The sequence below is a fragment of the Macaca fascicularis genome, chromosome 16, assembly GCF_037993035.2.
Source record: "Macaca fascicularis isolate 582-1 chromosome 16, T2T-MFA8v1.1".
Taxonomy (NCBI): domain Eukaryota; kingdom Metazoa; phylum Chordata; class Mammalia; order Primates; family Cercopithecidae; genus Macaca; species Macaca fascicularis.
This window is the reverse complement of record NC_088390.1, coordinates 82,828,704-82,854,136: the sequence shown is the minus strand read 5'-3', so window position 1 is coordinate 82,854,136 and position 25,433 is coordinate 82,828,704. Positions and strand designations below refer to the sequence as shown.

General features: G+C 56.6%; 2 protein-coding genes across 13 annotated transcripts in view; one reads left to right on the top strand and one right to left on the bottom strand.

The window, feature by feature from the left end:
- The window catches only part of UBE2O (ubiquitin conjugating enzyme E2 O), a 66,579-nt gene extending 47,815 nt beyond the window's left edge, over positions 1-18,764 (top strand). The window contains exons 2-18 of one of the 8 annotated variants that reach the window (XM_074020623.1): positions 2,962-3,021; positions 3,209-3,319; positions 5,822-5,919; positions 6,403-6,466; positions 7,350-7,493; positions 7,953-8,062; positions 8,206-8,281; positions 8,582-9,054; positions 9,515-9,669; positions 9,921-10,033; positions 10,122-10,250; positions 10,613-10,702; positions 11,699-12,395; positions 12,657-12,793; positions 16,107-16,310; positions 16,407-16,464; positions 16,606-18,764. In XM_074020623.1, the coding sequence (XP_073876724.1) occupies positions 2,962-3,021; positions 3,209-3,319; positions 5,822-5,919; positions 6,403-6,466; positions 7,350-7,493; positions 7,953-8,062; positions 8,206-8,281; positions 8,582-9,054; positions 9,515-9,669; positions 9,921-10,033; positions 10,122-10,250; positions 10,613-10,702; positions 11,699-12,395; positions 12,657-12,793; positions 16,107-16,310; positions 16,407-16,464; positions 16,606-17,276 (3,390 nt within the window). In that variant the 3' untranslated portion in view covers positions 17,277-18,764. Of the gene's footprint in view, positions 1-2,961; positions 3,022-3,208; positions 3,320-5,821; positions 5,920-6,402; positions 6,467-7,349; positions 7,494-7,952; positions 8,063-8,205; positions 8,357-8,581; positions 9,055-9,514; positions 9,670-9,920; positions 10,034-10,121; positions 10,251-10,609; positions 10,703-11,698; positions 12,396-12,656; positions 12,794-16,106; positions 16,311-16,406; positions 16,465-16,605 lie in introns of all 8 variants that reach the window. The other 7 variants (XM_005585063.5, XM_005585062.5, XM_005585061.5 and 4 more) reach the window with 7 other exon arrangements.
- Positions 18,765-20,367: 1,603 nt separating this feature from the next.
- On the bottom strand, positions 20,368-25,173 carry SPHK1 (sphingosine kinase 1). Of its 5 annotated transcripts, XM_045376617.2 has the most exons (7): positions 24,727-25,173; positions 24,482-24,580; positions 22,572-22,775; positions 22,088-22,240; positions 21,915-22,009; positions 21,710-21,825; positions 20,368-21,413 (listed from the first exon to the last, which is right to left on the bottom strand). In XM_045376617.2, exons 3-7 carry the CDS (start codon positions 22,579-22,581, stop codon positions 20,633-20,635), a joined length of 1,155 nt encoding a protein of 384 aa, XP_045232552.2. In that variant the 5' UTR covers positions 22,582-22,775; positions 24,482-24,580; positions 24,727-25,173; the 3' UTR covers positions 20,368-20,632. The 5 variants fall into 5 exon arrangements, with proteins under 5 accessions (XP_045232552.2, XP_005585117.3, XP_005585114.3 ...); XM_005585060.4 differs by lacking the exon at positions 24,482-24,580; XM_005585057.4 differs by lacking the exons at positions 24,482-24,580; positions 24,727-25,173 and adding an exon at positions 23,090-23,619.
- Positions 25,174-25,433: the final 260 nt, after the last annotated feature.

Here is a 25,433-nt window from a genome sequence, read left to right as displayed (position 1 = left end):
TAGCTCTGGGGAGAGATGAGCTTTTTTATGTGGTTAAGAGAACGGACTCTGGGGCCAGACTGCCTGAGTTCAGGTCCCAGCTCCACTACTTATGAGCTTGATGACATTGAATGTGTTGCTTATTTTCTCTGTCTCAGTTTGCGTATCTGCGAAATGAGCATGGTAGTGAGGTGCTTCATGGGTTGTGGAGCACCTCATGGGTGAAAGCAGCGAAGCACCTGGAGAACTGTCTGGCAGGTAGGAAGCACCTGGTTAGCATGAGGCGGAAAACTCCAGAGCTCTTGTGTTCACCAGGAGCACAACGGTTCCTTCCTGACAGGGGCACTGACAGGCTTTGTGAGGCAGGTCGTGCACATGGGGCAGGGAGAGGAGGACATTTGGAGGGAGCTGTTCAGTGGAGTGGCTTACAGATGGGGGAGTGTGGGCTTATTTGGAGAAAGCCAGTGCCCAGTATAGGTGGGGTACAGGAAGTTAGGAAGGAAAGTCATGAGAGCCTCCCAAGTCATCCTAAGTCCTTCCAGATGCCATTGTCTCAGGTTCTAATTCCCAGTGGAAGGCAGTGTAGCCACCATGTTAGCATCACCCAGCCCCTTGTCACTCCCGGTCTGCTCCCAGCACCATCAGGGCTTTGGAGAAACGTAATGCCTTGTCATAGAAAGGTCAGAAGAGCCCCTGGAGGCAGCGTCCTGGTGGGGTGGAGCTGCTCTTGTCTGGAGACCCCATGGGAAGAATGGCGTTTGCTTCCAGGCTCCCTCTCCTGGGAGCACTGGGCACTGCCTGCCCTGCCAGCCTCTGGCCTTGCCACGATGCCAGTTTTCACCAGCTGTTTTTTTCTGCTTCAGCCTCAGAGTTGACACCTCAGTTTCCCCTGCATTCCTGAGGGTCCAGTTAGGCTGAACAGAGTGTCCCATCAGTGCCTGCCCTGATTTAGGTCTGTGTCTGCGCTGTTCTTGCCTCCTTTCCTGGCTGCTCTCTCAGGGACCCCCAAGTGGTGGAGGCAGCAGCCCTCCCGCCACACATGGTGCAGTCCCCCTTGCATTGGAGTCTGCTGTCCTGCAGCTTCTGGCTTCTCTGGGAGCAATTGTGGCTTTCTGAAGTCTAAAATGGGAGCAGGGGATTAAGATAGGGTGGGGCAGTGCAAAAAATACCATGTCTCAGAGTGGAGATTTGGGCACAGAGGGTTACAGCACAGAATGTTCTTTGAGTTAGAAAAGTGGCACCGTTACGCCAACATGCCCCTGCAGCCTCCTGGGGTCTTGAAGCAGAGATAAGGAGAGCCTGACCTTTCAGGGGTCTTCACCCCGCAGCTCACAGGGCTGGTGATCACAGCTGCCGGCCTTGCTGAGCACCTACTCTGTACCGTGCACCTTGTGCCACCTGTGGTCCGCTGCCTTGGTGACTCCGCCTCAGCCATGCTGAGACGGCTGCCGTCATCCCTCCTTCCACGTGTCAGCAGGAGTGGTTTGCCTGACTTTCCTGTGTCTGACTCGAGAACGCTGCATTTACTGGGCTCGTTGTCATTTGAAACTTGGGATCATACCTGGATGCAGTGGCTCATGCCTGTAATCCCAGCACTTTGGGAGGCTGAGGCAGGCGGATCACAAGGTCAGGAGTTCGAGACCAGCCTGGCCAACATGGGGAAGCCCCATCTCTACTAAAAATACAAAAATTAGCCGGGTGTGGTGGCACATGCCTGCAGTCTCACCTACTTGGGAGGCTGAGGCAGGAGAATTGCTTGAACCTGGGAGGCGAAGGTTACTGTGAGCCCGAGACTGTGCCATTGCACTCCAGTCTGGGCAATACAGCAAGACTCCATCTCAATAAAAAAACAAACAAACAAAACTTGGGCTCATGAGTTCCTGTGGGACTCTCTGCACTGCTGGTTGGTGCTGGGCTCCATTGCTTTTCTTTCCTTTTTTTGTGAGTCATGTTCTTCTACTAACAGAGTTTGTTTTAGTTGTCGTTGCCAGCAATTAAGTGACCCTGAGCCAGTGTCTTCCTTTTTCAGTGACTTGGTTCTCCTTTCTTGGTGGTGAACTCTCGGTGCCCCCAGGTCAAGGAGGAGTGTCTGGTTGGCTATTTGAGGAAACCGCTCTCCAGCCATGTGGTTTGGGGTCTTGGAGGTGGACACACACACAGACCCGTCCCTGATTATGACTCAGTGAAGAACCATTGAGGAGCTGCCCCAGGTTGGAGGAACCAGCTAAAAAAGAAGGCAGGCTGGCCTGGTGGGAGGCCAGGCTGAGGCCTCCTGCCTGGGCTGTTGGGAGATGGAGCAGCAGGAGGCAGCGGCCGCTGCCAGTTGTGCATAAAGGGACAATCAGGTGCTCGTGCAGTTGGCCGGGCTCCAAGAGCCAACCATCCTGAGGGTTACTTAGCAGCCTGCAGGGCTCCAAGCACAGCAGATAAGGCGCAGGCCGCAGCTGGTCAGGAGGATAACCCAGATTAGAACGTGGTGTCCGGTGATAGCCAGGCTTCAGGGTGACCCACCGCAGCCCGGTGTCCTGCTCCTCCCCCAGCCCACTCTCCCTCAGCACTGATCAGCTAGGGCAGGCACTTGCAGAGGGCAGAAAAAAGATTTAACGCAAAGCAAATGTTTTGCTCTCTGTAGAATGGGCTGTTAAATCCTTCATTAAAGTGCGACCTTATGTGATCTGTCATTGAGCCCCACTGTTCAGCGTGAGGAAGGATACCCCCGGCGAGCCGAGTGTTTGCCTTTGGTGGGCGAGACAGTGACCAGAGGGGCCCCAGGAGGCCTGTGGGCATGATGCACTCCGCCTTGGGTTGCGGTGCTGGTCGGAGGTGTGTGCGGTCTGTGAAAATGCTGCTAGCCGAACGCTTAGGATTTGTGCACTTAACAGTGTGGATGTGACACTTCAGAAGAAGTTGGAAGAAAACCGTATTCTGTGGTGGCTTTAGAGCCCATTCTCTCACATCTCTCACATTTCCATTCTTTTACAGCTGAAACTAGAGGACCGTTCTGTGGTGCCCCGAGATGTGGTCCGGCACATGCGATCCACCGTGAGTCCTGCGTCCCGGGCCTGGGGTGCAGCCACCTTAGGGACTTGAGCCTGCCCACCTTGTGCTCTGTATGTGGGAGAGCTGGCCAGCTCTGCAGGGGGCGTGCTGGGGTTGCCTGGGCTGGGTCTCCCATGGTGACCAGGGCTGCTGCACCGTGGGACTTGCATATGCCTCCTCCCTCCCCCAGGACAGTCAGTGTGGCACGGTGATCGACGTCAACATCGACTGCGCCGTCAAGCTCATCGGCACCAACTGCATCATCTATCCTGTAAACAGCAAGGACCTACAGCACATCTGGGTGAGCCAGCCCTGTCTTCTCATCATGCTTTCTGGGCCCTCTGGTTCTCTCGGCGGCACGACCTGTGCGCTACAGCCTCCTCCCTGCTCTTGCCAAGCACAGCCTTCCTGGGTCAGAAGGCGGAGCACAGCAGCCAGCTGGCTCCTATAGCCTTGTTTTCCCTGCTTTCAAGTAAGCCATTTAGATGTGAGGTCAGGACGTGCCCTTCCCCAACCCCAGCATAGGCTACCAGTGTGGTTATCTTTAAGTGTTTTCCTTTCTCCTCTAATATTTCTTTTTAAAAAATTAATTATTTCCAATAATTTATTTTTTTAATGATTTTAAACTTACCAAAAGTTGTAAATTCCTTTGTCCCTCTCATCTGGGTTCCTCAGCTGTTAAGATTTCACTCCATTTGCTCCATCACCTTCCCTCCCTCCTTCTCCCCGAGATCCCCCTCCAGTCTTTTTTATTCCCAAAACATTTGAGAGCAAGCTATAGATATGATGCCCTGTCACCCACCCCCAAATACACACACCTCTTGTGTGTTTTCCAAAAATACGGACAGCCTCCTACGTAACCACCCTATGACCCCCAGATTGAGAAGTGGACGTTGATAATTACTGTCCAGTCCACAGACCACATGCAGTTGTCCCAACACTACTCTTTTCTTTGCGGATGCAGGACCCAATTCAGGAACACATCTTGCATTGAGTTGTCATCTCTTCGTTTTCTCTCCAATCTGGAATCGTTTCCCAGCCTTTCTTTGTCTTCCATGCCCTGAACAGTGATGCATTCAGTAACTTGACCCTCAGCCTGGGTCTGTCTGGTGTTGCCTCATGCCCACATGTTCTTTGCAGACCCGCCGCAGAGCTCTGCCCTGGTCCATGGTACCCCATAGCCAAAGTGCTGGGGTTGTTCACTTTGACTCCTGGTCATGTTGTTGTCCACCAGATCTCTCCACCGTAAACTCACCATTTACCCCCTTTAAGTGATTGTATTTTGTGGGAACATAGTCCCAGATTATGTCTATACCCTGTCATTTGTCAAACTGAAATCCACCAGCTTTGGCGTCCATTCACAGTCCTGCCTGCACCAGCCATTGCTCTGATGTTGCTAAATGGTGGTTTTATGACTCCCTTGTTCCCCCTCATTTCTTTTAGCTGGCATTCTGCTCTGTAGAAGAGCTTTATCTTCTGCCCCATTTATGTATTCATTTTTTTTTATCAGTATGAACTTAGAGATTTCTGTTTTATTCATTGGTTATAATTAATTACTACTATTATCTGTTCTGTTGTTTAGATGGTCCCAGATTTAGCCAGTGGGAGCCACTTCAAGCTAGCTTTCATGTCCTTCTCACATGGCCCTTTCTGTTGGTTTTTTAAGCACTTTCTTTCTTTCTGGCATGAGGTGTGCCAGGCTCATCTTGTACTCTTTGTGGTCCAGCCCCAGAATCAACCATTTCTCCAAGAAGCCTCATTGCTTTCAGAGAATGGTATTTTTAAAACCCAAGATCTGGATGCTAGGTGTGCTTATTGCTACTTGGCCCTTTTGGGACACACTAGGAAATACAGATGTATTACATGTATACACACATCTAAATATATCACTGCCTGCTGTATGTGTATATTAAAATATATGAGTTCAGGCAGAGTTCACGGGTGCGGTGGCTCACGCCTATAATCCCAACACTTTGAGAGGCTGAGGCAGATGGATCACTTGAGCTCAAGAGTTTAAGACCAGCCTGAGCAACATGGTGAAACCCCATCTCAACCAAAAAAAATATGAAAAAATTGGCCAGGCCTGGTGATACATGCCTATAGTCCCAGCTACTCAGAAGACTAAGGTGGGAGAGTCACTTGAGCCCATAGATGGAGGTTACATTGAGCCAAGATCACACCATGCATTCCAGTCTGGGCAATAGAGCAAGACCCTGTCTCTAAAAAAATAAAAATAAAGTAAAATAAAATATGTGAGTTAATCCTGATACATCCACTTCCACCTAAACACCTCAGACTCCTCTTCCTTCTCCTCCTTCCTGCTCCCTTTCTGTTAGTAAACACCTGGGCACCTTCTCTAACAGTGAGGGCCTTGGCTCTCGATATCCTTGATGTGTTAACGTATTTACTCAGAGCACTATCCATATAGCCATCCCCCAGTGGTGTGGCTGCCTCCTCTGCCTGCCACCTCCACAGCCTACTTGCCAGGTGTCCTGTGTCCATGGTTGTCCCATGTCCATGGATGCCATCAGGCCTCTGCCCCTGCATCACCCACCCCGTTCCCTCCAGGCAGCCCCACAGCTACCACCACTTCCTCCTCACTGGGAAGAGCAGCTGGGATGCAGCCTAGAACTTGTAGGGAGGGCCTGCTGCTGCAGCTGTTTAGGGCTAGTAGCCAACCGGTCCAGACAATGAGCTGTCTAGATCCTCCCGCTTCCTGTCTCAGTGGGGCATAGAGGAATCTGTGCCCTGGACATGAACATTGTCTGCTGTGTCTCACTGCCCCTGCCCCCTTGGTCTGCAGCCCTTCATGTATGGGGACTACATTGCCTATGACTGCTGGCTGGGGAAGGTCTATGACTTGAAGAACCAGATCATCCTGAAGCTATCCAACGGTGCCAGGTAGAGTCTCACCACCAGAGAGCCATCGGCTTGGGAAGGACAGCCTCTTGGAAAAAGGGGAGGAGGAGGGTGTTTCCTCCTAGGGACAGTGATGACAGGTTTGATCAAGAGCAGTGACAGATGTTGCAGGCATCCAGGGCCTGCAAATCAGGGCCTAACCCTGTACCATTCTCCTTATCTGCCGTGGCCTAATTTTGTTGCTGTTTCTGATCTGTCCTGGCATAGGGAGAAACATTTTCATTGAGGGTATCTGCTGGAGGCTGATGCTTTACTTGAGGCACTGTGAGGGTGCTGAGCAAGCACTCCAATGGTACTTGGGGTCTTGTTCATTGTGGGAGAGTTTCTTGTACTACCTCGGGCTGTTAATGGTTGAAGACGAATTGTGCTATTTAGGGCATGTGACACATTGGCATCTCAGGATTGCAACTGTTTGGTACTCCCTGTGTCCCCTGGTGGAGACTAAACCTCTGTTCTCTGTTTTAGGTGCTCCATGAACACAGAAGATGGCGCCAAGCTCTACGACGTCTGCCCGCACGTCAGCGACTCGGTAGTGTGCTCCATCCAGGCCGGCACCCTTCTCTGATTGTTCAGTCCTCTGGAAGGAGGACTTCTTAGCAAAGAACTTGTAGCTGGACCCAGCTAAACAAGAGCGGTTTCCTAGAAAAGGGGCAGGTGCACGCCAGAGGATCTAAAAGTTTGGGTATAGGCAGAAAATATTAGAACCTTTTTTTTTTTTTTTCTTTGAGACGGAGTCTCACTCTGTTGCCCAGGCTGGAGTGCAGTCGTGCGATCTTGGCTCACTACAACGTCAGCCTCTTGAGTAACTGGGATTACAGGCATGCGCCACCACGCCCGGCTAATTTTTATATTTTTAGTAGAGATGAGGTTTCACCATGTTGGCCAGGCTGGTCTTGAACTCTTGACCTTGGGTGATCTGCCCACCTCAGCCTCCCAAAGTGCTGGGATTACAGGCATGAGCCACTGCGCCCACAGTATTAGAACTTTTATTTGCATTTTTGTTAGCTTTTTTCTCGTCCTTTAAGGTCCCACTTTGTCTCTCAGTACAGGATGATGTAGTAGTTATAATAGTACGTGGACACACACGGCAAACAAGTAGATATACAGGGGGTGCGTGAGCAAACAGGTTTCAGGACCGCTGCTCTCTGGAGCCTTGTTCCTCAGCGTGTGAGCCCTTGACCAAGGAGCATGGAATGAGTCACCTATGTTTGAACAAGGGTGCCAGGTGACCTCTGCGGACCCGGGGTTTGGGAAGCGCTGATCTGGAGCCACAGGACTTGTTTTAGGGCGTGTGGGGCCTGTGTGTGAGTGGGCTTCTGCAGGTGGGCAGCCAGCAGGCACAGGTGTGGAGAGCACGGTCACCCAAGGAGACACCGCTCACAGGGACTTTCCTCTGGCCCCACATCCTGCAGGGTCTCTTCTTTGACGATTCCTACGGCTTCTACCCAGGCCAGGTGCTCATTGGCCCTGCCAAGATCTTCTCCAGCGTCCAATGGCTGTCAGGTGTCAAGCCTGTGCTCAGCACCAAGAGCAAGTTCCGAGTGGTGGTGGAAGAGGTGGGTCCGGGCCCAGGGGCAGGAAACCAAATCCTTGACCTCCGCACCCCGGAGCTGAGCTGCTGCCCCTTTCCTGCCCGCTCTGAGGGTTGAGCCCCACTTTTCGGCATCTGGACCCTGTTGATCTCAAAGGGCTTTGAGGATAAAGGGAACCCAGGCTCTGGTCATAGTGACCAAAAGACAGACGTCCCCCAGCCCAGCCTGTACAGGCTGAGCAAGGTGGGAGGGTGGCAAGTAGCAGTTCCAGTGGCCCCTGGCTGGTGTGAGCAGTGACACGGGTCCTGGGCATTGGGTGTGGGCCGTGGTTACAGTTGGGGTCTGCTCTGATGTGTCTGTACTTGGTGCTACACTAGGAAGATCAGTTTCCTGCTCTGGAGGTCGAGTGGGCTTTGGGCAACTGGCTAAAGAGAGTGCTGTCAGAGCCTGCCCTGACTGGCGTGTCCCACCTGCCATCCCCAGGTGCAGGTTGTAGAGTTGAAAGTTACATGGATTACCAAAAGTTTCTGTCCAGGGGGCACGGACAGCGTCAGCCCCCCACCCTCTGTCATCACCCAGGAAAACCTAGGCAGGTGAGCACGCCCTTACTGCCAGCAACCCAGGGGCACGCGCGGAACAGGCCTCTGGGCCCTGGCCACATGCCCGGGGAGGCTCAAGAACACTGCTGGCCTCCCAGGAGTCCAGCTCAGCTCACCCCTGCTTCTTTCCCAACCAGGGTGAAGCGTCTCGGATGCTTTGACCATGCTCAGCGGCAGCTTGGGGAGCGCTGTCTGTATGTCTTCCCAGCCAAGGTAGAGCCAGCCAAGATTGCCTGGGAATGTCCAGAAAAAAACTGCGCCCAGGGGGAGGGCTCTATGGCCAAGAAGGTATGTCCTTGGGGTTGGGGGTTGGTGGGCATTTGAGGAACTGGCCTTGAGCCATTTCCATGGCCAAAAAGGACAGTCTGTGCTTTAGGCCTTGGGGGGCAGCCCTGATGACCCTTGCCGGCTACTCAGGTGTATACAACTGTCATCCCCCCAGCCTGAGATGCCTAGGGCCAGGCCTGCCCAGGTGCACCTCACAGCCCTGTCCTCTCTGCTCCGCCCTTGCAGGTGAAGCGCCTGTTGAAGAAGCAGGTTGTGCGGATCATGTCGTGCTCTCCAGACACCCAGTGTTCCCGGGACCATTCCATGGAAGACCCAGACAAGAAGGGGGAAACCAAAGCCAAGAGTGAAGCAGAGTCTGCCAGTCCCGAGGAGACGCCTGATGGCTCTGCCAGTCCAGTGGAGATGCAGGACGAAGGTGCAGAGGAGCCCCACGAGGCAGGAGAGCAGCTGCCCCCATTCCTGCTAAAAGAAGGCAGAGATGACAGGCTGCACTCGGCAGAGCAGGACGCAGATGATGAGGCTGCTGACGACACGGACGACACCAGCTCAGTGACCTCCTCTGCCAGCTCCACCACTTCCTCCCAGAGCGGCAGTGGCACGAGTCGCAAAAAGAGCATCCCCTTGTCCATCAAGAACTTAAAGCGCAAACACAAGAGGAAGAAGAATAAAATCACTCGAGATTTCAAGCCAGGGGACAGGTAAACTCAGAGTTGTGCCCCTCCCCAGCGGCGTCAGCGTGAAGCCAGGCAGAGTGCGCGTCCCCTGGGTGTGCGTGCCTGTGCTCGCACACACACCTCTGCATGCCTTGTAGTGGCTCAGGGACGCCCATCCGAGACAGCGTAGGTGCCTGGGGTAGGCCCTGGTGGAAAGCGGAGACTGAGGAGTGGTGCAGAGGGTGGGATGGTGGTGGCCTTAAGCTTGGCCTTCTGGGAACACATTTGCCTGAGCTCTCCCAAGTGGGTCTCGTTCTCAAGAGAGTGCATGGCCTCGGAACCCTGGGTGAGCTTCCTGTGCACCAGAAACTCATCCTGCCAACTTGGGATTCGGAGTTTCAGGTTACTAAGCCCACAGGGACAGGAAGGGACAAAAAGATTCTCTGCCCTTTCCGTGGGCGGGGGTGGCGTTTGCATGGCCTGCTGACTGGCCTGCATCCGGCAGGGTGGCAGTGGAGGTGGTGACCACGATGACCTCAGCTGACGTGATGTGGCAGGATGGCTCTGTGGAATGCAACATCCGCTCCAACGACCTCTTTCCTGTGCACCACCTGGACAACAACGAGTTCTGCCCCGGAGACTTCGTGGTAGATAAGCGAGGTAGTGCCAGCTCTGGAAGGGCAGCCAGCAGGGTGGTTGCCAGTGAGGGCCCAGGTTGGGGCTTGTGGAGAATGGGCAGTGGATCTGGGGTCAGAGCTAAAATGAGGTCCAGAAGGGGACTGCCCTCATGAAGGGGTCTCACCACTTCCAAGACGGGGGAAGGTCACAGTTTGCACCCTGCACTGGCTTGAGATGTCGGCTCCTTAGCCGGGATCCCTTAGCTAGTCACATCCCTTCCTCTGGTTCCCTAGTCCAGAGCTGTCCAGACCCTGCTGTCTACGGCGTGGTACAGTCTGGGGACCACCTCGGCCGCACCTGCATGGTGAAGTGGTTCAAGCTGCGGCCGAGTGGGGACGACGTGGAGGTGTGTGCAGCCCCTACTGCTTTCTTCAGGTGGGCTCTGGGGTTAGGTGTAGGACCCGTAGCTCATGACAACCTGTCCTGTGCCACAGCTGATTGGAGAAGAGGAAGACGTGAGTGTTTACGACATTGCTGACCACCCTGACTTTAGGTTCCGTACAACTGACATCGTCATCCGCATCGGCAATACTGAGGACGGGGCTCCTCACAAGGAGGATGAGGTGTGCCTTCCAATTCAAGTTCTGGATCGCTGCTCACTGCCCTGTGCACCAGCTGCAGTCCCTGATGCTGCCACCAGGTGGCTCTAGGAGACAAGACCTGAAAGTCCTCTGGGCTCAGTGTCCCCAGGGCAGCTGCCCCAAAGTCAAGCTGCTGCTCAGCCCTAGCAGCTGCAGAAGGACTTGTTTCCCTGCCTCGCTTCTGGGGTCAGGCTTCTTCAGCTGCCGCTGGTTACGTTTACCAGAGGAGCTAAGTTCTTATCACGAGCTGGGTGGGCATGATGTCAGTCACTGCAGAGCACAGGAGGGGCTGGGGAGCTGGAGCTTGAGCTGGACCCCCTGACTTTGTCCCCTTTGCCCAGCAGCCATCGGTGGGCCAGGTGGCCCGTGTGGACGTCAGCAGCAAGGTGGAGGTGGTGTGGGCTGACAACTCAAAGACCATCATCCTGCCCCAGGTGAGGCTCTGGCAAGACCCCCCACTGGGCTTGTGACTATGGCAGCTTGGGCTGGGGACCATAGTCGTGTAGCCAGAAGATGGGCTCTCAGGTCTTCCTGGTGAGATCTCAGCAAAAGCATGAGGGGGCAAGGCAGGCATTCCACACAGCCCTTGGTGCAGGGTTGGGGGCAGCCCGCAGTTGGCCCACCAGCCTCGCTTCTCCCAGCAGTCTCTTCCCGGCCATCCATCGCTGGTGCATGTAGACTTTCACAGACCTCCAGGATTTTCCTGGATTGTCAGCTCACTGTGCTGCGAAGAATGCAAGTTCCCTCCTAAAAGGAGATGGAAACTTTCCTACCACCTTTTCTAGAAAGCTCTAACAGAGAAGGAGAGAAAGGAGCTGGTGCAGTTCTAACCCCAGCTGCTGGGTCCTGAGCAGAAGAGCTACATGGGCTCTCCTTCCCTCGCCTCCTGGTTGGAGCCACACAGCCCAGCTTTCCTCTCCTGGTCCACACAGGGGCGGGAGTGGGAGTGGGAATGGCTTGCCCCATCACCTTAATGGCCATTCCAGGGAAGGCAGCAAGATGTGTCAGCCCTTCCACATGTCCCCTCCTGTCATATGTTCCCAGCTCCCAGCGCAGCCCCACACAGGCCTCCTTGGCTGTATCATCAGCTGACTCTGAGCTTTTCAGGTGTAGGGCTGGGCCTGCCAAGGTCCCCTACTGCCTTGGGCAGATGCTAACCAAGTGCACAGAGCAGGAGCAGAGGCTGGAACAGACCACTGGCTGGGGCTTTGGGTCCGGCTTAGGGGTGGCACAGGTGAAGGGCCTCTCCCAGAGACCTAGGGACTGCAAAATCCAGAGCAGAGGGCGGGGAAAGAATGGAATGAGGTTGCCAAGGCCTCATGAGCCCAGTCCCCATCAGCTGTGAGGATCATGGATCCCCAGAGCTCCTCCTTAGTGGTGGGGAGGTGACTTCCTGTCTGCATTACCCTGGCACTTCCTTCTGCCCCCAGCACTTGTACAACATCGAGTCTGAGATTGAGGAGTCAGACTACGATTCGGTAGAAGGCAGCACCAGCGGGGCATCCTCGGATGAATGGGAAGATGATAGTGACAGCTGGGAGACGGACAATGGGCTGGTGGAGGATGAGCACCCCAAGATAGAGGAGCCCCCCATCCTACCCCTAGAGCAGCCAGCGGCCCCTGAGGAGGACAAGGGAGTGGTGATCAGTGAAGAGGCAGCCACAGCTGCTGTCCAAGGGGCTGTGGCCATGGCCGCCCCCATGGCCGGGCTAATGGAGAAGGCTGGCAAGGACGGGCCACCCAAGAGCTTCCGGGAGTTGAAAGAGGCCATCAAAATCCTGGAAAGCCTCAAGAACATGACCGTGGAGCAGCTGCTGACAGGCTCGCCCACCTCTCCGACTGTGGAGCCTGAGAAGCCAACTCGGGAGAAGAAGTTTCTAGATGACATTAAGAAGCTACAGGAAAACCTCAAGAAGACCCTGGACAATGTGGCCATTGCAGAGGAGGAGAAGATGGAGGCAGTGCCCGACGTAGAGCGCAAGGAGGACAAGCCCGAGGGGCAGTCACCTGTGAAGGCTGAGTGGCCCAGCGAGACCCCGGTGCTCTGCCAGCAGTGTGGTGGCAAGCCTGGTGTCACCTTCACCAGCGCCAAGGGCGAGGTCTTCTCCGTGCTGGAGTTTGCACCCTGTGAGTCAGCCCTTGCCCGGTCTTCGCCTTCCCCGCCTTCTCAGGGCTCCTGTTTGTGTCACCAGATCTGGGTGCAGGGTGGTTAGTCCCCTTGCCGGCCCCCAGCTACTGCCCCCAAACCATTTCACTGTGTGATCACAGTGCTGAGGCCAGGAGCGGCGAGTGGGAAGTCTGTGGGTGTGTTCACCTTTCCAGCCAGGTTTGCAGATGGAGCTCCAGGGCCTCTCCGTGAGGGACTGACTGTTCTCTTTCCCCCTCTAGCAAATCATTCTTTTCAGAAAATTGAGTTCCAGCCTCCAGAAGCCAAGAAGTTCTTCAGCACAGTGCGGAAGGAGATGGCGCTGCTGGCTACCTCGCTGCCTGAGGGCATCATGGTCAAGACTTTTGAAGACAGAATGGCAAGTAGGCTTGGCATGGGCAGGTGCAGATGTGCTTTGTGGGCCAGTGCCCAAGAGGTCACCAACCTTGGGTCCCCAAACCTCTGGGGCTGACTGGCACCTGCGAAGACATTCACCCACCCACCTTTTACAGGGGCGGTCACTGGCTCAGTCAGGTAAGGGCTGTCTCAGCCGTGTGTCCAGGCCAGATGGTTCTTTTTTTCCTCCCTCCTTTAAAAAATTACTTTGAAATAGACCGGGTGCGGTCGCTCACAACTGTAATCCCAGCACTTTGGGAAGCCGAGGCAGGTGGATCACCTGAGGTCAGAAGTTCGAGACCAGCCTGACCAACCTGGTGAAACCCCGTTCCTACTAAAAATACAAAAATTAGTCAGATGTGGTGGCGGGCGCCTGTAATCCCAGCTACTCGGGAGGCTGAGGCAGGAGAATCACTTGAACTGGGGAGGCAGAGGTTGCAGTGAGCTGACATTGCGCCACTGCACTCCAGCCTGGACAACAGAGTGAGACTCCCATCTCAAAAAAAAAAAAAAAAAATTACTTTGGAATTAATTATATTATGGTTACTCCTCAAGCTTACTTTTCTTTTTGAAAAATTAAAACATTACAGATCCTTTGAGTGGAAATGGAAGAGCTAAAGTTGCCTTTGACCAGCCCTCACTTCTGTTTCTCCCCGAATCATAGGCCTCTTCCCACACCCAGAGGATTTTTAGAAGTTTAGTGGGTCTCCTTCCAAACGGATGACCTTTTTTTATATTTTTACATTTTTTATACACTCTCATATTTTCACATTCTCATATGTCACCATAAGTACATGGTATTTTGTATGATTTGTTTACACACAGAGTATGTCATTGTTCACATCATCTCTAATTTGCTTAAGACCAACCCGTGTTGATTCATATGATCTAGTTTCTTCCTTTTTACCTGCAAAATAGGACAACAGCATGTGGCCACACCACATTCCATTTTCCCACTCCTCTGTTCATGGCCGGGGCCTAGTGTCTCTGAGTCATGTTTACTGAGGCAGCGGTGAGTGCCTCCTCCAGGAACAGGCAGGCCCGTTTGCCTGCCACCTTGTTTACTCAACATTCCCTTACTGGGCCTGTGCAGCGAGCCAGGCACCATGCTAGACTCTGAATATGAGCCTGAGGCCCCAGTTCTGGCCCTGTCCTGGAAGGGAGTAAAGAAAAGAAAGAGCAGGGATCCTGAGAGCAGCCAAGCGAGGCACTGTTGAGGTGGGCCCGGAGTAGCCACAACCCTGGAACAGGGCTAGGCAGAGCCCTAAGTCTCAGTGCTGCTGGAGATTCTTAATAACGCTTTTGGTTTATTCTTGGGTTGTAGTAAAATTCCTTTTGAAAATCCTATTCTGTCTCAGCTCTGCTGAGGGAAGACAGGAACAGTATTTTTTATTTTGTTCTGTTTTCCCCACATCTCACTCAGGAGAAGAAAAGTAGTGCATTCTCTGAAGGCTCCCAGGGTGGCACCAGTAAGAGCATGCGCAGAGATTCCCTCACCCCAGCTGGCGCTCTGCCCTCCCTGCTTCTCAGCTCATCACTGACATCGCCCATTTCCCTGGCAGTTGAGATCCCACACACACACGTATGCACACACATGCACACAACTAGATGCACAGATTCCAGATGTCTGTGGAGCGGTGGTCTCCCAAAGCCTCCCTTGCAGTTCAGACCCTCACTGTCAGCTTCTGGTTGTGAGACCATCCCCCTTCCCCAGGCCTCACCAGCCTGGAACTGTCTTTCAGCTTGAAACTGCTTGTACTACTTGCCTTGTTGGAGATAAGGGTTGGAGCAGGTGTTTAGAGGAGCTGTTTTGTTTCGTTTTTAAAAGACAGGGTTGGCCGGATGCGGTGGCTCACACCTGTAATCCCAGCACTTTGGGAGGCCGAGGCGGGCGAATCACGAGGTCAGGAGTTCGAGACCAGCCTGACCAACATGGTGAAACCCCATCTCTATTAAAATACAAAAAATTAGCCAGGCGTGGTGGCAGGCGCCTGTAATCCCAGATACCCGGGAGGCTGAGGCAGAGAATCGCTTGAACCTGGGAGGTGGAGGTTGAAGTGAGCCAAGATCTCACCATTGCACTCCAGCCTGGGTGACAGCTACACTCTATATCTCAAAAAAATATATAAACAAAAAAATAAAAGATAGGGTCTCGCTCTGTTGCCCAGGCTGGAGTGCAGTGGTGTGATCATAGCTCACTGCAGCCTCAACCTTCTGGACTCAAGTGATCCTCCCATCTAAGCTTCTTGAGTAGCTGGGACTACAGGTATGCACCACCATTCCCAGCTAATTTTTTATTTTTTGTAGAGATAGGGTCTCACTATATTGCCTAGGTTAGTCTTGAACTCCTGACCTCAAGCAGTCCTCCCACCTTGGCCTCCCAAAAGTGCTGGGATTACAGGTGTGAGCCACCATATCTGACTGAGGAATACAATCTTTTTTTTTTTTTTTTTTTTTTTTTTGAGATGGAGTCTCACTGTCACCCAGGCTAGAGTACAATGGCGCGATCTCGGCTCACTGCAACCTCCACCTCCGGGTTGAAGCAATTCTCCCACCTCAGCCTCCCGAGGAGCTGGGACTGCAGGCACGTGCCACCACGCCTGGCTAATTTTTGTATTTTTAGTAGAGACAGGGTTTCACCATGTTGGCCAGACTGCTCTCGAACTCCTGACCTCGAGATCCGCCCGTCTCGGCCTCCCAAAATTCTGGGATTACAGGCACGAGCCACTGCACCCAGCTGGAATACAGTCTTAAAGTAATGATTCATGAGGAAAAACACCTGATAAGATAAAAACTCATTTCGAGTATTTCTCTTAGCCAAGGTTCAAAGACTCCAGGCAAGAGCCGGGCACGTGACTGCTCGGGGCTGTAAACCCCAGCACTTTGGGAGGCCAAGGCAGGTGGATCACTTGAGCCCAGGAGTTTGAGACTAACCTAGGCAACATAGTGAGACCCTGTCTCTACACAAAATAAAAAAGTCAGCTGGGCGTGGTGGCCCACACTGTAGTCCCAGCTACTTGGGAGGCTGCAGTGAGCTATTATCGCACTAGTGTACTCCAGCCTGGGGGATAGAGCAAGACCCTGTCTCAAAAAAAAAAAAAAAAAAAAGATTCCAGGCTGTTCTGCAGAGAGAGATTTGTGCTTAGCTTCTCCACTGCTGGTGGCGTCTGGAGTCCCAGGTGCTGCTCATCCTGCGTGATCTGCACAGTGTCCTGGGAAAGAGCAGATGCGGATGCCACATGTAGGACACCCCTTTCCACCCCTGCCAACCTTGGCCTCCCTCCCTCCCTACCTAGGACCTCTTCTCAGCCCTCATCAAGGGCCCCACTCGAACCCCCTACGAAGATGGCCTCTACTTGTTTGACATCCAGCTCCCCAACATCTACCCAGCCGTGCCCCCCCACTTTTGCTACCTCTCCCAATGCAGTGGCCGCCTGAACCCCAACCTGTATGACAATGGGAAGGTGTGCGTCAGCCTCCTGGGCACCTGGATTGGAAAGGTGAGTATAGTGCCAGGCCCCCAGCCAAGAAGGAGGAAGAGCCAGTGGGGGATAGGGGCCTGGGGAACAGAATTGATGGTGCCCTGTGTGTTTCAGGGGACAGAGAGGTGGACGAGCAAGTCCAGCCTTCTCCAGGTGCTCATCTCCATCCAAGGTACAGTTGGGCTGAAGCGGGGGTGCGGACAAGGGAGGACCAGTGGAGGGAAGTGACTCTGATGGTCCCCTGGCAGGTGGAGGGTAGGCCTGCATGGTGGGCTTCTCTCGCCCACTGAGGGAAGCTGTCCCTCCCCCACAGGTCTCATCCTGGTAAATGAACCATACTACAACGAAGCTGGCTTCGACAGTGACCGGGGCCTGCAGGAAGGCTATGAGAACAGTCGCTGCTACAATGAGATGGCGCTGATCCGCGTGGTGCAATCCATGACCCAGCTGGTGCGGCGGCCCCCCGAGGTCTTTGAGCAGGAGATCAGGCAACACTTTAGCACTGGTGGCTGGCGGCTGGTGAACCGCATCGAGTCCTGGCTGGAAACCCATGCCCTGCTGGAGAAGGCCCAGGCGCTGCCCAACGGGGTCCCCAAAGCCAGCAGCTCACCAGAGCCCCCAGCTGTAGCCGAGCTCTCAGACTCCGGCCAACAAGAACCTGAGGATGGAGGGCCAGCCCCAGGAGAGGTCTCCCAGGGTTCAGACTCAGAGGGCGGTGCCCAGGGCCTGGCCTCAGCTAGCAGGGACCACACAGACCAGACTTCGGAGACCGCACCAGACGCATCAGTGCCACCCAGTGTCAAACCAAAGAAGCGGAGAAAGAGCTACCGGAGCTTCTTACCTGAGAAGAGTGGCTACCCTGACATCGGCTTCCCCCTCTTCCCACTTTCCAAGGGTTTCATCAAGAGCATCCGGGGTGTCCTGACGCAGTTCCGGGCTGCGCTGCTAGAGGCAGGCATGCCGGAGTGCGCAGAGGACAAGTAGCTGCCAGGTGCGGAGGAACGAGCATCACCGTGGGAGAGGCCAGCCGCCACTTGCTCACTCCCCGCCGGAATCGCCCCTCTTCCCATGCCCCTCTGTCCCCACTGCAAACCCCTCATTGCCCTCTTCTCCCCAAGGTGAGTTTGATGCTGAAGTGCAAGAAGTGTGTTGAGATGCCGCCGTTTCTATTCTGAAGCGAGCTTTCAACAGGTGGGTCCCCCGTGGCAAAGAAAATCGGAACCCTATTGCCGATTTTCCATTTGTCACCCCAGCAGAATGTCCCGGCACTTGCTCCCTTGCTGTCCCTTCTCAGGTCAGAGGTGGGTGTTCCAGGGCCTGCCGCGGGGCTCTCTGGGCCGGTGCCCTGCAGACCCGCAGGAGAGCACATGTGCCTTGCATGAAGTGTGGGTTGCGCCAACAATTCCCCTGGTCCCTTTCAACCTCTTAAGTTCAACTTGAGCCTCCGTGTGTCCTAGACCCTCCTGCTGCCACCGCCACCAGGTCCTCCCTAGTTCCCCAGCGTCAACACTATACCTTGGGAGTTGTAGCTGCTGTCACTGACTCCTGGCTATACATGGCCTGTCGACCACATTATAACCCTCAGGTCTGTTGAACTTGCTCTCTAAGAGAGGTTGGGACCAGGCTAGGTTCAGGGTGACGCCCAGGAGAGGTGGTGGCCTTCACACATGCACATGGAGTGAGGACCAGGGAGCTGTGGGGAAAGCAACAGCTGTAGGTGCCTTGCTCTTCTGTTGGAGGCTGCTGGGGGCAAAAGCAGCTGCACAAGGCCAGGGCAAGTGCTAGGGCCCCTCCCCTATCACATGGTCACACTGGGACGTGGCGTGCAGCTCACTGAACTCCAAGCGAGCCAGCCCTCTCTTGGACTAGAAGGCCTACTGTCAGCCCTTCGCTTACAAACTGCAGGCTCAATCCAGAAGGGGACGGCCGGCGGGGGCTCTCCTAGTGCCCAGAGACAGGCCCAGAGGTTTACAAGTTTTCTAAGCTTTTGATAATGTGAAGCTCCAGGCCAAGAGGATGCTGTTGAGCACATTGCAGCTATGTAATTTTTGGTGTATGTATGTAATATTTAAGGTTGGAAAAAAACTCAAAAGCAAAGATATTAACTCTTATTAGAAAAAAAGACAAAAAAAAAGCCAAAGCATGATGCGTCTTGTCAGCCTTAAGTGGGCTCCACACCTGTGCTGTGCTGTGACCGCCCAGCCAGCAGAGCTGCCGGAGGACGGAGCTGGAACACACACCATGGCATTTGGAGCCGAGTCAGTATCTTGTTTGAGAAACACCCGGAGTGACTGGTGGGGCTGTGCTTCCCAGTGCATTGTACATGTGGAGATGTGAATGCCTACTGCTTACAATATCTGTATAAAGTGCTGTGTGATTAAACTTTTTTTTACTTGCTTTTTTTTTTTTTTTTTTTTGGGTTGGCTCATTAACAAGACAAGGTGACACCATTAAACCTCCCTCTGCCATTCATCTGGGCTCCGTTGCCTTTCTTCCTCTCTGGGGCACTGTGTGCTTGTGTCCCTCACACACACCCTTCCTGGGGAAGGAAAGACCTTGTTGCCAGGGAAGGCATGTGGCAGTGGGTCCTGGCTTTCCTGGCCAGGTGGGGGCCACTGTGAGCAGCACCCCCCACCTGCCCACGCTGCCCTCCGCCTGCCAGATCTGCTTGCATGCCTTTTGTACTTCCTGTCCTGGAGCAGTCCTCTGGCCTCTTCCTGGCTGGTGGTGTGCTCCTTAAGAGCCAGCTTAGAGCAGCCTTCCAGTGGCTGTAGTCTCCAGAGACCTACAACTGACCAGTTCAGCTCCTTCCAGATTCTGGGAGAGCTGACGTCATAGCACCTGGTGGTGGACAGGTGCCACATCTCCTGGACCCTAAGCCAAAATGGTTACCCAGTTTATGAGACTTGCATGCATTCTTCCCTGCCGCAGTCTTTCCACTCCTGCCTGGCACTCCTCCATGAGGACAGGTGGGGAAGGGAGGTGGCTGAGGGAGGCTGGGGGAACCCTAGACCCCTCATTGGTGGGGATGACAGACTCCTTTTAAAAAGGTAAGATACTGACCGGGTGCGGTGGCTCACAACTGTAATCCCAGCACTTTGGGAGACAGAGGCAGGCAGATCATTTGAGGTCAGGGGTTTGAGACCAGCCTGACCAACATGGTAAAACCCCATCTCTACTAAAAATACAAAAATTAGCCAGGCATGGTGGCGCACACCTGTAATTCAAGCTACTCAGGAGGCTGAGGCACAAGAATCACTTGAACCCAGGAGGGTTTTTTTTTTTTTTGCAGTGAGCAAAAAAAAAAAAAGGCAAGATACTGCCATTTTTTACTTCTGAAGTCTCCTGCACCTTGCCAATTTTGGGGAGTGGCGGGGGTAGTGTTTTTATTTTGTTTTTGAGACATTCTCACTCTGACACCCAGGCTGGATTGCAGTGGCGTGTTCTCAGCTCACTGCCGCCTTAACCTTCTGGGCTCAAGTGATTCTCCTGCCTCAGCCTCCCAAGTAGCTGGACTACAGGTGCCCATCACCACACCCTGCTAATGTTTGTATTTTTTGTAGAGACGGGATTTCACCATGTTGCCGAGGCTGGTCTCAAACTCCTGGGCTCAAGTGATTCACACGCCTCGGCCTCCCAAAGTGCTGAGATTACAGGCGTGAGCCACCGTGCCTGGCCCATCGGTTTTCTAATGCCCTTAACTCAGATATTTTCCCTTTCCTGCTAAATCTACATGGGGCTCTGATGAGATTTTCTGGGACTAGCTGGTTGTGTGGCCCTAGCTGAGACATGCCAGGTCCGAGCTGCAGCCTGTGTGTGGTCAGGCAGCTGGCTGAACTCTGAGGCTGCTTCAGGCTGGAGGTACTGTAATTATCACGGTAGTAGAGGCATCCCCCACGTTAGGCTGAACCAGCTCTGGGCCTGAGTCCCCCACCAGAGTGACTATGCCTGAGGCCAATAAAATCCATTGTCCATCCCAGGGGGCAGTATTGGCCATCATTAACATTAAATTCTATAGTCCTGGCCAGAGCAAGAACCCATTCTCTCCCCAGTCACCAGGACAGGACCAGCAGGCTGAGAATGTCACTTTATTTGGATTTGGTTCATGGGGTGGGGGTCCTAGAACAAATTGGAAGGCCTTAGGCAGCTGGGCCCAGCCAGCTGGGCTCCTGACCCCAGGACCTCATTCTGGCCTGTCCCCCCAAAGCATAGCTTCCACCTTCTCACCCTTCTCCAGAGGAGTCTCCTCCACCCCACAGGAGCTGTGGACAGGCCCTGCAGCCCTGGGGAAGGAGGAAGGGTCCTGCAAGTAGACACTAAGGCACAGCGTGGCCCAGGGGTCATAAGGGCTCTTCTGGAGGTGGCGTCTGCTGGGGCTTCCAGCTGGGCAGGGGCTCCACGCAATCACTGACCATCCAGAAGTAGTTTGGGTGCACCTGGCCCTGCACAGCCTCGCTAACCATCAATTCCCCATCCACTGTAAACACACCTCTCCCATCCTCGGGCTCTAAGCGGAAGGCGACCACAGGCATGTATACCAAGTAAGGGCATTCATATTCCATATGTCTGCCCTTCTCCATGGCCAGGAAGAGGCGCAGCAGCATGGCCCGAGACACTCCCGCCCGCACATAGAACAGATGCATGACACCAGCTGCACAGCGGCCCATGGGTGCCGCAAACATCTCGCTGCCCAGGTGCGAGTGCAGCAGCGCTAGCACCAGCACGAAATCCTGGTCGGGCACCACTGTCCAGTGAGAGGGCACTGGCTCCTCCAATGGCACAAGGTGTGCATCTACGGGGCCCTGCTGGACCACAACGGGGGAAACAGGTGTCTTAGAGCCGGCTCTTCCTACAGGGAGGTAGGCCAGTCGGCCACGGTAAGTGCGCAGGGCTGCCAGACGCAGGAAGGTGCCCAGAGTGAAGCGCATCTCCCCCAGGCGCCGATACTTCTCACTCTCTAGGTCCACATCAGCAATGAAGCCCCAGGCCAGGCTTAGCACAGAGAAGAGGCGCAGCCCCGAAGCCGTGTGCAGAGACAGCAAGTTCATGGGTGACAGTAGCCGGCGGCACAGCAACCGCGTGCAGTTGGTCAGGAGGTCTTCATTGGTGACCTGCTCATAGCTGCAGGGGGAAACGGTCAGATGAGGCAGGACAGGAGCCCCCATGCATCCCCCCCTTCCTCCTCCCTGGGAGTGGGAGCCGGCAAAGCGCCATGTGGTCCCTGGGGAGTTGGCAGGGCTGATAGGTGACAGATGGAGCAAATGGAAGCAGTCAGTTGGGGTCACCAGGAGAGGGCCCCAAGACTAAGGGAGAAGGGGAAATGGAAATGACCTCAGCCTATGGGAACTTAGACAAGAAAACCCCGCAGTAGAGGGGCACAGACTGGAAACAGGCCCACTCTGGCCCTGGGCTCTCACCCAGCATAATGGTTCAAGGAAGCTGCCAGCGCGTTGCCAGAGCCTGCTGGGAGGCTACACAGGGGCTTCTGGATGGCGGTCTCCCAGTCAGGCCGCTCCATGAGCCCGTTCACCACCTGTTGAAGCACACGTGGCCTCAGCCCGGGTCGCAGAGCACCAAGTCCCAGGCCAAGCCGCATGCCAAGCCGCGCGGTGCGGTCCTCACCTCGTGCATCAGTCCGTCTCCAGACATGACCACCAGAGCGTCCCAGCGGCCCAGCTCCTCCGACCGCACCAGCTCCCGCGCATGGTTCCGCCGCTCTGCAGGGAGACCGGCAGCCATCAGGACTGGGGGTCTCGACAGGGGATGCTCCCAGAACCCCCTCGAGAGGTACTCACCAGTGAGCATCAGCGTGAAGGAGATTTCAGCCTCAGCCAAAAGGGGCTGCACGTGACTCCGGAAGAGCTGCAGGGCCTTGCCCTTGCCGCCACGCGGGTTCAGCAGCACCAGCACGCGGCAGGACCGCGGGAGCACGCCCCGGGGGCCGCCCGCTGAGAAAACAAACCCGAAGAGGCCGCGTCCGCAACCGACCACTAGGGGGCTACGGGTAACAACGGGGCACTGGTGTGGGAACGTGGTGTCCGCAACACCCGGGTAATTTGACCCTGGCCAGAGGAGCAGCCTCTGCTGGGAGCCCTGGGGTAGGGACGCGGCGCTCCTGCCACCCCCTTCCTTGGCTCAGACGCGGCCGGCTTCTGGCCTCGTGAGGGATAGTGTTTCTCTCGATCGTCCACACCCCCGTTCGTCCAGCTGGGCGTTCCATCATTCCTGGCGAGGAACAGGAATCCCCCTACAGCCCTTCCCAGCAGGGACCCCACAAACCTGGATCCATAACCTCGACCCGTGGCTTCCTCTGCCGGGGGGTCCCTGGCGCTGTCGGGGCACTGCCCGTGGCGGCGGCTCCTGCCTTCAGCTCCTTATCGGTGCTGCCCAGGCGGGCGTCGCAGGGCCGGCTGTGGGGCTCGCCCTCCCCGTCCGGAGCCGTGGCTGTAGGAGCACCGGCGTCATTCCCTGCGGCGGCTGGATCTGAGGTAGAGAAGACAGCGCTGGCGGAGTCCGGAGCCGCAGCTCCCAAAGGCGGGGAGGGCCCGACTAAATCCCGGGACCACGCGCGGGGAGTTGCGCGCTCCCGCATCGCCCGAAGCCCGTGGGGCGGGGCCCTAGGTTCCCGGGACGTCCAGAGAGCTGAGGTCTGGTGCCTCCGAGGGCGCCCCCGTCGTGTGACTAAGCCTCCAACCCCGGAGGAGAAGAGCGCCTGCTCCGGGGCTTTCCTCCCTGGGGCTTCGGGTTCGGTTCCGGCCGACGGATGAGTCAGAGCCTCCGACGGACTAGCTCCTCACCCCTCGGGGCTGCCAGGGGAAGGGGAGCCCAGCTGCGTAAAAATCCCAGAACTTGAGCGGACATTGCTGGGACGAAGTTCTGGGCAAGGATCCCGGCCCCAGCCAGTCAGGTTGCCGTGTCCCCTGCCCGGAGTTCCAGAGCGGTGGGAGCCGCGGCGCGCTCCTCCTGGCGCCCCGTTCCGTTGGGAAGCGCGCGGCGCTCGTGGGAGCCGCTCCAGGGCCGCGCGCGTACCGAACCCGAGCCGGGCCACCAGCTGCCGCCTGCTCTCGCCCAAGCGACAAGTGGCCCAGTTCCCCGAGGCCCCGCGAGGGCGGGCCGCAGAGGAGCCACAAGCGGCGCGAAGGCAGGGTGGGCGGCCCTACCCAGTCGGTCCGGTTTGCTGGGGAGGCGCCACCGCCGTTCCCTACAGTGGCCTGGGGCGGAAAGCAGCTCGTCCCAAGCTCAGCCCACGTCTGAGGGACTGGAGCGCCCCGCTGGAGTGGACTCCCCGGCCTCGCTCCCTCCGGCCTCAAACTTTTCGCTCAACTTTGCAGCCGGCGCCGCGGTGCGGGGAAGGCGCTGAGCCTCGGCGCCGGCCTGGCTCCGCCCCGCGCTCCCGGGGGTGGAACCTGAGCCCGACGCGGCCTCGGACTCCGCCCGCCCCCGGCCTCAGCGCGCCGCCTCCGGCATGGCCCGCGCACGCGGCCGGGCCACGCGCTGGTTCCCACCGGGGTCCTAGGAAGCGGCAAGCGCGCCCCCGCCGCTCGTCCTAGGCGTCTGGCGAGAAGGCGGCGCCGCGGCCCGGCCGGGTGAGCTGCGGCGACTGGCAACGAGGCGCGGAGTCCTGGGCCCGGCCGCGAGCGCAGTGTCTGGGGCGCGCGAAAGTGACCGCGGCGCAGGCGGAGGCGTGGGCTGCGCGCGAACTCGTGTCGGAGCGAGCGCCGGGCGCGCGCGGTTCCGCTCTCCCAGGAGACCCTTGGCTTCACCTCGACGCCACGACCTTGCCGCTCCGGGTGCTGCCGGAGCCGGGATGCAGCGCCCCTTTTTCGCGCTCTGCCCCAGCCCACCCGGAATTCGAGGCCCGCACGACACCCGGTGCGCCTCCCCAGGCCCGGGCGTCTCGCCTGCCGCCCGCCAGCTTCCCTTTTTCTTCCTCCCCGGCTCTCCCACGGAGGTTATTTTTAACTTCCCGACGCCGCAGCTGGGCCACCGAGCCCGAGGCCGCCTAGCGCGCTGTCCGGGGCAGAGGAGGCGACAGGCCGAGGGCTCCGAACCGGAGAGGAGCCTTGACAGTGTAGATGGGCCTAGGGGCCCCCGTCGGGATTGGAAAGCCAAGCATGGGGCACGTGCCCCCCGCCCCCTCTGGCTCAGCGTGAAAAAGGGGTGCCGGAAACACGCTCAGAAGTTGTCACCTCCTTGGAGGCCGATGGGGACGCGCTTGTCAGTGTGTTTGTGATACACTTATCGCGGCAAGCCACAGAACGTGTCCGCGAGCACCTCGAGTTAGATCCCTGGGGGGTGACGAAGGACACGGAGGAAGAAGTTGCCAAGGCCCATTGGTGACCTGCCCAGGTAGGGCCAGAGTTAGGAGAACCCAACCCCTGCGGGAGGCTGCGGGGCTCGCGCGCCCCCGCCGGCACCACCCGCCCCCACACACCTCTCTCATCGCTTCTTAAAAGTCGAGAAGAGGCAGGTCCGGGAGGAGCACGCAGCCAATTAGCCGGGCGGCGCCCTGAACTCCGGCACGCCTCCGCGGTGTCTTCTCCGGGAGGACCCAGGCAGCTCGGCCCCGTTTCCCAACACTTGGGGGGTCAGACGGGCGGTACCCGAGAGTCCCCGGGCGGGTGGGGGGGGCACAGGCTGGGACGCGGGGTCCCTGGGGCCGCAGCTCCGCGCGCGTCTCGGCGGGTGCGCCTTCGCCCTGCGCGGCCCCCGGGCAGTCCCCGCTGGGTCCAGAGCGTCCCGAGCGCGTTACGGTAAGGTGACTCAGCGACGCGCTCACGGGTCGAAAAACTCCGAGAAACAGGAACGAGGGGAGGGAGCACGGGCGTCATTCCCGACTCATGGCGTTGCGGCTCGTGTCGACTGATGGTCCTGCACCTCTGGGCCCCACCCCCACCCCCTCCCCCCAGGAATCCGGCGCGGGCGGGGTATGGAGCGCTGCAGCCGCAGTGCCGCGGTCGTGCGCTGCGGGGACGCGAGCGGCTGCGGGGACGCGAGCGGCTGCGGGGACGCGAGCGGCTGCGGGGACGCGAGCGGCTGCGGGGAGGAGGGGGCTCCGCGCGGGAGCCCAGGACCAGATCCGTCCGTCCCTCCCCTCTCCTTTTCCTTCTTCCCGTCCTCTCCCTCCAGCGAGTGTAGGGT